At 41.0% G+C, this 12,249-nt stretch overlaps 1 protein-coding gene across 1 annotated transcript in view; it reads right to left on the bottom strand.

Moving 5' to 3' along the window:
• The window catches only part of LOC119187519 (inositol polyphosphate multikinase), a 32,002-nt gene that overhangs the window by 11,644 nt on the left and 8,109 nt on the right, over positions 1-12,249 (bottom strand). The window contains exons 2-3 of the mRNA XM_037435660.2: positions 11,806-11,991; positions 2,431-2,606 (exon numbers count right to left, since the gene is read on the bottom strand). Coding sequence (XP_037291557.2) covers positions 2,431-2,606; positions 11,806-11,991 — 362 coding nt within the window. The remainder of the gene's footprint in view (positions 1-2,430; positions 2,607-11,805; positions 11,992-12,249) is intronic.

Genomic DNA, 12,249 nt, shown 5'->3' with positions numbered 1-12,249 from the left:
CCAAAAGTTGATGCCCTAGTGGATAACAAGCAAGTGTGCTTGCAATAGTTACCCAATGAGTGTTTTGAAAAGGCTCTGAAAGGTTGCTCTTTTAGCTTTTGCTGTGACTGTGCTGTGCCTATCGCCCAGGCCTGGCGTTTTTTTAATATAGACCCTAATGTTTGTGAAACGTCAATTGTGGTTGCAGTGCTGGCTATCCAATTTTATAAACTTTACTAATGCATTCCTATAATGCGTCGGGTTAAAATCAATTGTAGTAAGGTGCCATGCACTGAAGTTCACTTATGTAGCAGTGTCCAGGGCTTCCATCCTCGCGAGCATCAGCGCTTCATATCAGCTTATCGCTTCTAGTGTTGCTAATACTCATGTTCCTGTTGGAATCATTGGGCAAGTGCAAACACCTGGTTATATAAACATATGCAACTCTTCAAAATTTGTCTGTGCATGCAACATTTATATATATATTTAGCGTGTTTTCATAATGCGCCACTCAATAAAAAAAATTTAAATATGGCCACCATTCCTCCGCATGCTTTGCATAACGTCGATACCCAAAGTACATGGAATCTGCCGAATTTTTTTTCTCTTTCTTTTACTTTTAAGCCACATTGAAAAATAGTACACCAGTACTCACAAACAGGAATTTGTGAGAGCCAAACATCATCATTGCTTCCAAGAGAGTAGTTAGCACAACAGCAGACTGCAGACATGTGAAGATTAATTATGTAACAATGTTTGTGTTTCTTGCTTTGGGTAATTTTTCTGTGTGAATTGCAAGTGAAACATTATCAAGGCTTCTAGCTATTCATGGGCATTTTTTAAAAACAAATGAATTTAGTGAAGAAGTTTTATGTATATCCAGAGAGTTGAACACTTAGCAGCACGAGAATCAAATGCTCACATAACAAAAGTTGCAAGATAGTACCAGATATGTTGAGAATAAGTGATGTAAACAATAACATTTGAATCCCACATATTGTGACAAGCGCACACACACACAGCAGCACCCAAATGTGGAAATATGCACTGTTATGACTGGCATCTTTCCATTCATATTTTCAATTTTCAAGCCATTACAAGGGTGGATTTACATACCAGTCAGAATAAGTGATAGAGGGCACAGACTAAGCACTATTAAAACTGCATTGAACATGAGCTAGCATGAGCCAGTGGAATTGAGGGCCGCATGGCACCCGCCATGGTGGTCTAGCAGTTATGGTGCCCGACTGTTGACCTGAAGGTCAGGAAATGAAATCCCGGCTGTGGTGGCCGCAATTCAATGGAGGAAAAATGCTAAAGGCCGATGTACTTAAACTTAGGTGCAAGTCGAGGTGCCCCAAGTGGTTGGCATTTTCGAAGACCTCCATTAGGCCTCCCTCATCATCATATCATGGTTTTGGGACATAAAACCTACACAATTAATATTATTATTGGGCTGAATGGCATAAGTCAAAGCTGGTGGGGTACATAATGTTTTTTTCTGTTAAAACAAAAATTTAATTGCACAATTTAATTTTCGAAACTGCACAGTGGATTATGGAGAATATTATAGAGGAGTCTCTAGATTACTTTCGGGCAGGATTTTTAACTTTCCTTTTTGAGGGGGGGGGGGGGGGTTCAAACTATAGTACTGGCTTTCTCTAGCTCTAGGTGGAGGTGACAAGGGTGCCAGTTAAAATTTCTAGGGAAAGCAGCTGCTCCCATGACCTCCACCTGTCACTGCACTTGGTTTATTGAGCGCACAAACTTTGTTATCTTGGCATTTTTGTCCCCATTAAAATGTGTCTACCATGACAAGGAATTGAAAATGTCACCTTTTTTTCAACCATACAACGCCATAGATGACGAGTCATCATGGCTGGCACTTAGCATTTTCTATGCTGAGTTATTAAAAGATTGAGCACATCACCCAATTTTTCTACCCAAATTAAAATTGCCCAAAATACAGTATTTACTCAATTGTAATGCAATCATCATGGTAATGCGAGGGATGATTTTTCATAGCGTCCAGGAAAAAAAAACTTAATTTAGAGTTCGATTATAACGTAAGGGTCAACATAGGTAGCAAATGTCTGGAAAAAGAACTCGCGTCACGTTACAGTGAATACGGCACTGATGTTAGTGAGCTGTTCATTGGCACATAGGAACTTCATGGTGAACTCATGCCACTACATTTTCTTAACTTCAAAGGGTACCTCAAGCGACTTCATTTGTTTTGTTCCTGTGTCAATGCATGTTGAGAAAAATTCCTCAATGCAGGAAGCAGAAAATATGGCCTTCCATTACGCCATTCACATGGGAAAGGTCTTCCTCAGCCATAAAAGGATTGTTCACATACATTTTGTCTGAGCTCTCGTGCTTTTTGGGCAAACCAGTTAACAATAAAAAAACTGTTATTAAATGTGGGAATTTACATGTCATGAATCTTACCCTCATTCCAAGGATACGAAAACCAAGCTGCCAGCCCCATCGATACTTTGCCTCTTCGAGTGCAACCTTCTCAGGTGGTGCCAATGGGTCATATGTTTGGGCACCTATCTTGACATCCATGACACAAGGCCTCCGGAACTCACGAGTCACATCATCCAAGCGCAGATACTCCACTTCTGCCAAGGAGGCATAGATCTTTGAAAGTAGCAGCCAGTAGGAAGACAGGTGCCCAGGCACAATATAAAGGTTGCTATATTATGAGAAATTACACATGCTGCTTTTCATGCAACAGTCATTGGAATGGACTGTACATAGGTAAATTAAATTAAAAATGCAAACAGAAAAGCAGCAGCAATATCTCATATACAAGCACCTTGTAACTACATTGAAACATTTGGGTATGGACATGCTTGACCGACACACTAATGTGGTAAATGTTCTGCTTTTAAAGCAACCGAGCAGATACACTTCCAAGGAATTGGAAGCATTCTTAATTGCAACAGAACAGTTCTCAGAGAAAAACTATGTTGACAGTCATTCAGTGTCTCATCTTCTGCCAGCTATCATGCACCTTAATGCTGGTGAAAAATTCTTCAGGTCCTGTAAATCAGTATTCAAAGTAGGGGAAGGAAAGACCATGTATAAATATGCGCACACACAGCACACCTTATAAGTCCATGCTTTAATCAATTCCTTTGCTTCCCCATTCATATGATTTTGGACATGCTTGACTGACACACCAACGTGTGTGTGTGTACGTGTATACATGTATATATAGTTTCTGGCACCAATAAATTCTATAACAATTTACGATGTACACAAAGACATTTTCAAAGCTCTCCTTAAACTTTTGTACACTTTTGTAAAGTGAGCCGTCCTTGCAGTGGCTGACTGTCATTCACAGCCACCTACATTTTTTTGCACTTGTTTTGATAGTGGTGTTGAAACTTTAGCAGCACCGATCCTGTTCAAAAAACCTGTACATCAGTGATATTTTCCTGTACACATGTAGTACAGTAAAACCTCATTCATTCGACTCGGTTATTTTGAAATCCCGTTTAATTCAAAATATTTCCGCAGCTCCGTATTTTGCAATGTAAGTATGAGCGAATAATTTGAAGCGCTGGTCAGCATCAGGCCGGTTAATGCGAAAACTTTGGGTGCCATGTACCAATTCCCGATCCCGATTTCGCCGCAAATCCGCAGAAACTACAGCCCCTAACAGCCACAAGGCAATGTAACGCAGCGGTAATAATGTGTGGAAGCTTAAGAAGCCCAACCTCGCTACTTCCAGCACAAAAAAGAAAAGAAAAGAAAACGGTCTCGTGTTCAACCCAAACGTGCGCCTGCGGAAAATAAGACATACTTCGCTGCAATACAGAAGTGACACGCCAGCAGCATATTGCATGTTTCGCGCAACGTCAGCGCGTCATAATTTACTGATTCTTTCTGTGATTGTAAAGAAATTAATGAAAGATAGTTTGGCGGAAATCGCGATGTATGTGAACTCCCGGCTGCCGTTCACTCCAGCAATTTTAGCACTAGCACTGCTGGCGGAGTTTTTTTCTGCAATGCCTACTTCAAAAACTAAGTTAGAAAGTTTCAATGATCATTTTTTTCCAGTCAAAACACATTGCTGATTTAGTCACACCGGCCATTATTAATTTACTTATTTTACCAGAAATAATGTGTGAATTACCGAATCATGACGTGCTGATGCAGCGAGGAGCAGGCCACATGCTGCCCGCATGTCAATACAGTGTTGCAGTGAAGACGTCTTGTTTTCCGCAAGTGCGCATTTCAGTTAATCACCGACAGCGTCATTCATCCTTTTTTTTTTTTTGCGGAGGAAGCAACAAGGCCCGCTGTTCCCCCGTGTTTGCGGCAAAATTAAGACGAGGTATTGCTAGAAAACACGACCATTGGAGCCGCAAACTAGCCGGCACAGCAAACGACCAGCCCTAATTACTTTGAATAATTCCAAGTTCTTTGCATCCCACTGTTTGTACGCTCTCTTAATTCGAAAACCCGCTTATTTAGAAGATTTTTCACGGCACCAGTGACATTGAATCAACTAGGTTTACTGTACACTGCTGGAATGAACTATGAGTAAGCATATATCCAAAAATTTTATACACTACAGCGATGGCTTTAATTTTCGGTGCCTCCCTCAACAGGGAACCAGTTTGGCTTTGAAACCCAGAGGAAAAGTGAAAGGCCTAGGCCTCTGGTAAGAGGTCATTCATTACCTCTTACCAGCTATAATGGTTAATTTTTTTTGTGTTCACGATCAACAGTATAGCTATTTTCACTTGCTATTAGTGCAGCTTGCATTCATTGTTCTTTTTGGCTTTTGCATTCAGAAAATATTTTTTTATATCTTTCAAGCAAGTTATTATTTTCAAGGCCAACTATTGATATTCTGCTAAGTACTAAAAAAAAGCAACAGCAGCTGAATCTAGGTTCTCAAACTACATTTATTCTATTATTCCAACCACTTAAGAAACACACGGAAATGTGCTATAAAGCATGTAAAAAAAACAGAACATCAGCCACTCAACTTGGAATACGTATATGTGACGTAAGAAGGTAGCGATGGTTGGTAGAAGCAGAGGAGAAAGAAGTGAGAATGCAATAAACATGGGGTATGCGCCAGGCCACGTCTCCCAGCCATCATAGCGTCACACGAGTCGACAGGATGATGACCTCCCAGCCACTTCATCAGTGTCTCATCATCGACGCAGTTCTACACAAGACGCCCTGACCATACATCGACTACGGAATCATCTAGCCGCACACAGCGACCAGCACCATGACAGAATCATCGACCGACCTTCCCATCCCCAAGTACACCGGAGCAGCGGACGATGGACCTGTACAGGACTGGTTCGACCTGTTCGAGTTCCACGCTACCGCTGCATCTTGGTCGGAACGGGAAATGGTTACGAACTTCAGCGACTACGTCACCGGTGAGGCATTTAAATTTTACCTCACCCACATATTCGACAACGATGAGTCTTGGCAAAAGATAAAACAAGAAATGATCGTTTGGTTTAAAAAATACAATGACGACTACGACGAAGACTTGCTTGTAACCCACCATCCACAGACAACTGCACTCAGTCGTCAATTTTACAGGCAGTCTTCAACCATTCCAACGCACAACAAGATTCGACCTCTGACAAAAGACGAAGTGGCACACGAGTTCAGTGGCAGACGACAACGCGTATTTTGGGAAAAACACAGCCATCGAGTGCGCCTCCCTTCTGCACGAAAGTCGGCATTTGCGAAGTCATCGCTTCAGCATATGACCCGAGACGTTGCCCAACCAACTGATGCCGTTCACTCTTCGTCTGGCATACGTGGTCCACCACCTGGGTTTTTGTCACGCGGTTCTTCAAGCGCTCCTAACACTCCCCACTTGCCTTGTAAGGACGCCTTGCTCATGGTAGACCAGCTGACACATGGGGAAAATACCAAACAACACCAAGATCACTCAAAGAGTGAAAATCAGTCTCCATGTATTGGAACAGCTTACTCCCCGTCTCGCAGACTTGGCTCGCATCCTGGTTTTACATCACTTTGCTCTTTCATCGCTCACAATGCTCACCTCACGCCTCACTCGCCCACTACGGTTGGGAAAGAGCTGCGGAACTCCGAATATACTCATTCAAGCCTAGGGCCAACCGTCTTCATTCATGCATCAGAGCAGCTTATCTCCCAAGGTGCAGACACAGAGAAACCGCCCCAAGTAAATCTGAACAAACCAATCCTCTCGCAGTGTCGCCGTCGAGTTCCCAGCCACCTGAGAGACCAATCAACACAGGAGGCTTGGAAGGATCAACTTTCAAGCACTTCCCTGTGCCAGGAACGTCCATTAAGACTGTCGTTGCAAGAGCCTCAGCAGATTTTTCTGTCAATTCTGGCACACTATCTCCATTGCCTGACACGAATCGCGACACCCTAACAAGTATCGACTATTTACTGATCAAATCACCATGCAAACAAAAGCAGAGAAATGTTCCTGAAAGATGCCCATCTGACCAACTTTCGCAAAAAGACGAGCAATTTCAGCAAAGGCAACTCCACAAACTCCAGGAACTACAACGGACACACCAACAAGGACGACGACGCAAAGCAAGCGTCTTAAAACAAATTCAAGAAGCAAGGCATCTTCGCATAAGGGATCGGCGCCAGAAACGCATTTGGCACAAAAGATCAAGACTGCGCCTAAGATTACAGCTCCGAAACCTCAGGAAACACCGAACAAGACAAGAAGTCACCAGTTCCACCACGCAAGAATTCAGACACCATCCCATTAGTTTACGACAACGAGCACGCACGCAGCAAAGACAGCGACGCCGAAGACCGATCTACTGCAATGCTTTCAAACAGCGTCCACTCTTCGCAATAATGCCAGCTATTTCATCAGTCTCCACGTCCAAAGCATTCTTGTGTTATCCAGGACGCAACCATCAGCCTCACCCGCCAGATCTCTTATTGATATCACCGGACTGCCACACTCTCCCCTCAAGTCTTAGCGATGAAGAAGACAACACGTGCATTTTAAAATTTGTGAGACTACCTCTTTATTTTGACATTGGTGACTTCCAAGCCACTCCTTGTTTACTTTTTCTTGTTCGTAAGTTGTAACCCATGCCTTCTCTCGGGGGGAGCGGGAATCATGTGACGTAAGGAGGTAGCGACGGTTGGTAGAAGCAGAGGAGAAAGAAGTGAGAATGCAATAAACATGGGGTATGCGCCAGGCCACGTCTCCCAGCCATCATAGCGTCACATATATATACACATATATGCTAACTACGTCTAAATTAAGTTGATGCTAACCGCATGCTGTAACTGAAACTGCATTTTTGTTCTCGAATTCACTGTCCACACATTTAAGGCTGCTCATAAAAGATGCTATCTTTTTAAGAAAGTATATAATTTTTAAAAATTGCTCGTGACAGCTAGTGGCAGTTCTTGAGCTTGATTTTTTTGAAGTAGTAAATATTGTTGAATGGTAATATCACTTATTTGAAAAATTGGAATACATGATAATCAACTAAGTAAGTGAAATTTGAGAATTGAGTTTCTCATGGTATTATATTCAGTTCGCAAGCCATATTCACTTGGAATAAAATCTGAAGGTGGAGCAGATTTTGTGACAAGCAACACCAAGCTTGCCATAAAAAATGTTTTTTGTTCCTGTCACTTTTTAACAAACAGCCATTTTGTGCACTGAAGCATGAAAGCAACTAGCGTCACTCTGGAATTCATTCAACATAAATATGCCTCGTCAATTCACCTGCCACAGATCCTGAATTGTCATATGTGCTATGTAGCAAGTGTGTATTGAAAAAGTAGTTCATACACTTTAGTTAATTGACCAATGTATTTGGATCTCTCACACAAGCAACGTTCACTGCTTGGAGTGATCAAACTTAAAAACTACAAATATGTTATCTGCCACAGGCAAAACACACTCAGTTTAACATTGATGTATTATCATATGGCCACCAAAGCTGGAAGACTGTTGTGTGCAATAACCATGGCCATATTACTAAAGCCAGCAATTTGCCTGGTGGAAGTTATGGTGTTTAAAAAGCTATTCATAGATGACATCAGCAGTAATATCTGCTGCATTTTGTTAAAAATGCCAATAGATTTGTTGTACACTATAGTGGAGGTTAGAATTTCGAATACTTATTCTACATGTGAATTATGTTTATCTACACTTTCTAATTGTGAAAAAACGTCAAAGAAAGGTGTTGTCTCGGACTGTAGGACGACAAAATTTCTCATGGATTCTCTTCAATAGTGACATCAGCCAGGACTCAAAGGATGACACAGACTTCCTTGGACAGCCTTTTTGAACCTAAAAGCTGCCCTGGAGTATGCTTTTCAGAGCCCTGAATGCAGCTTCTTCATACTGCAATGAATCTCTGACTTAAGCTTCAGGACCAATATTTTGGAGTGTCATCACAGTATAATGAAATGAACAAGTGATCAAGCACCAAGATGAGCTTGCAGGTGACCACATGCAACTTCACAATGTTCTGCCATTGCCAGATAATATAACAGGTGAGAATGGCACCAAAAAAGATTTTTGTTCTTATGCACTTCTACTCTCTATATCGACAAACACCTAGCAAGCAAGTTTGGCAGAGGAATACTTATTTCTACTTTATTGTGATTTTATGACCGAGGGCATACAGGCTTTCTTGTGTCCTCGAATTAAGCATTAAAGGAGCCCTACAAGACTTCTCCATGTAACCTTCGAATGGCTGCATGAAAGGCATTTACTGCGTCGCAAAATATTTGACAACTCGTCAAGTATAAACGGAGTTACAGGAATTTGTCGAATGCTGTTCTTGATTTCCCTGTTCTCTCATGTCGACGAGCATGCTGGAAGCTAAGCAAAGAGGAATGGCATAGGAGAAAGAACTTATGTCAAGTGCGGCTTACCTTCAGTGTGATCACGAGTGCATGCACCGGCACGTGGCAGCCCCTCACTGCGGCTGCTGCCACTATGCAGATCAAGATGCTTAAATCTAGGCTTGTGCGAATATTCGAATGCTTCGAATATTCGAACAAATAGTTGAGTATTCGAATTCGCTTCGGTTCGAATTTAAATTATTGAATATTTTCCAAGGATTCGCAATGAACGAATAGGTGTATATTAGTCCTCATGTCGCTGCCTGTAAAAGTGGTTTCTCTGCAATGTAGGGGTGTTGAGAAGTGAAAACACCTCATTAAAAAAATTCGCTTTGCCATGAAGCCCCTTCAAATTTAAAGGGGTCCTGCAACACTTACTGAACATAGTCAGAAAACGCTGTCGATCGGCAGTCGAGGTTACCGGGAACACGCAAGGCAAATATTGCAGCACAGCACGTAGCCTGTAATTCACCATAAATTTTCAAAGCTAAAGATTTCTTTCTTTCCTCTGCAAATGACACTACAAGCTGAAAAATCCCTTGTCACAACCAAGAAGGAATATACGGCTCTTGTCACAGGCATTGGCTGATTCGAGTATGGCGCGCTCGTCATTGCCGGGGCCGTCGCTTGTCCACGAGTACGTGCGTGATCGCACTGAAAAGCCGCGTATTCAAAGAAAAAAAAAAAAAGGTGCTCAAGGTCACGAGATGCATGTGAAGTATTTTCTTTCGCTGTGCCATTCCTCCCTGCTTACCTTCCAGCTATTCCGTCGAGACGAGAAGAGAGCATGCAATTGCAGCGTGCAACAAATTTTTAAAACTCTACTCGTACTGGATTATTCTAGAAACTTTGTGGCGGTAAATTTGCGAGGCAACAAACATCGTTACTGGCTCCATGGCTACTTGAAAAAGTGTTGCAGGGCCCCTTTAAAGGAACATGTCACCCTCAAATCAATTCTTCATTTTATTAAGCTTGTTATGACAGTTTATATGCTCCAAGTATAATAAATTTTATGGCGTTAAGTATCTTAGAGGTTGTCAATCGCATTCTACCGAAACTACTACACAAGGTTGTTTCGACTTCCCTTGAACGGAAAAAAAAAAGACATTTGCATAGAGCCCCTATTTCAATTCAAAAGAAATATAATGGAGGTTAGTTAGGTCATGACAAATATTTCCCTTTTTTTTATATGTCATACATACCATTTGAATTCGATTCGAAACTATTCGATCAAAATCACTATTCGCTTCGAACGGAAAATTTACTATTCGCACAAGCCTACCTAAATCAACAGATGGTCGTTAGTTTTGTTATATGGTGTGGTTATTTGTAGGTATGTTTGTAGAAAGAAGAAACGATTTCTAGCTGACTGGGAAAACATTCTTCTTCTGCTTGTTGACGGGATGCCTTCAAGTAGTATGCGAGGCATTATTGGTCAGCTGCCAGCTCATAAAAAAATCACATGCTGCGAGACACTAACAGGCAGAAAAAGATTGTTCCACACTCGCCACCATGGCTACTAGCAAAGTTAAGTCCCACTCGCAGGTTTGATTGCACAGATATACCCCATAAAGTGTACGGGGTGGGGCAGGGGATGGCTACCGTGGTAGCTTGGTTGGTAGAACATCGGGCATGTTAATAAAAAATCGCAGGTTCAGTCCCTGTTTGTAGCAAGTTATTTTTTCATCCACTTTTCTTTCTTCATATTTGCATTAGGTTTATTACTCATAACATGCCCTACACTTTCCTTGGCATCATTGTGTGCTAGTTCTCATTATTATTGTGTCTAGCAAAGAAAAACTAGCCCTTAAATTTCCCGATATTTACTACCATATTCAAGTGCGACGTCAGTTTTTAGTATAACCAATGCCATGAGGAATTGCTCATAGTAACAGCACCATTTCATTGCAAATCTAGCCACAGAAAGTAATGTTGGTTCTGATAAAATTACGCCAATATAGCACTAGCTCTAAATGCTAGAAGTGAAAAAAACATTAGCGCATTAGGTCACCCTAACTTTTTGCGTTCCAATTCGTGATTACTGTACAAATACACAGACACTTTCAGATTTCCAGTATCCACGGATCAAGCCCAACTGAAAAGCAGAGCAAACTTGCCAATACATGCATAGCTGGCAAGCTCCCTCAAAGCCAGATCGACTCACAATATACAAACACATAAGCAATACCAGCTTTACTGCTACGTCACCATTGCTGAGCCATAGAAAGAAACAATAAGAAGGACACACACACAAATGCTGTACAAATGTTAAATTAGTGCATCATGTCCATTGTTTGTTATAATTACTCAGCAAAGCATTTCACTTCATCTTGCACTAAGCAGTGCATGCATCTCCAAATAAGAATGAAAGTTTAAGACTACTTGGCATTATAAAGCAAGGAAAACCCCAATCATAATCCACAAAAAACATCCTAGTCACTAAAAGGTAACTCACCATACCACTTACTAGTACAGGTAGCGAGACTGACACCACGAGGCACTTTCAAAAATTATGTGCCTAACGAGCAAACAACTTAATGGCAAAAGATTACACGGTTTACATTCTCTTCAAGAGCAATGTGCTCCTTTGCTTAATGAATACTACTATATTTTTCTCCAGCAGTTGGATGAATGAATCCTACCTTACAAGTTTTCTTATGTTATCAAACTAAACATACCTTCAATGCGAGTTGAATCTGTGTGGATTTCCAGCATTTATTAAAGGAGCATGTCCATATTATCAGCATCTATTGACTCCTGAGAAATATATATATATATATATATATATATATATAAGTGCAATAAGTATATAGGAACAAAAACCTAACCCATTAAGTTTTAAAACTTTTAAATATTACGAAAAAAAATCAAGTGCTAACAGGTCAATTTTTTTATAAAGCATAATAAACACAGCCACGTAATCAAATGATATGTTCATGCCTTGGCCAAGGTAGTCTGTTTTCCATGTTCCCAAGTACTTAGGCAGAAAAGTCCTCAGTGTGAGAAGGTCTGGTGGAGGTTCTCCAGCTCCAAAAACTTCTTCATAAAACTTGTGCTCTCGTAGCGTGCGCTTGTCGCTAGGTAACAAGGGCTTCAAAATAGACCCATCTTTGTGTTTCAGAAGACCTAAAAGTATTGAGAAGAAAATAAATAGAGGAAGAACAATTAGTATGACTAATAACATAAAATACTCTCATATGTAGGGAGCAAAACGTGTGGAAACAGATAAAGTAGAAGTAAAAAAACACTTTCGATGTAAACCTGCCAGTTTTCTTAATTAGAATAAGTTCTTAGTCATAAATGTCCTTATGTTTCAGGCTATCAAATTTTATTGATTCACAAAATTGTTGCACTATAGCCTACTAATATGTAGTTATTTTTGAA

Source organism: Rhipicephalus microplus, chromosome X (assembly GCF_043290135.1).
Source record: "Rhipicephalus microplus isolate Deutch F79 chromosome X, USDA_Rmic, whole genome shotgun sequence".
NCBI classification, from domain to species: Eukaryota; Metazoa; Arthropoda; class Arachnida; order Ixodida; family Ixodidae; genus Rhipicephalus; species Rhipicephalus microplus.
Note: the sequence above shows the minus strand (reverse complement) of the source record. Positions and strands in the feature narration are given on the sequence as shown.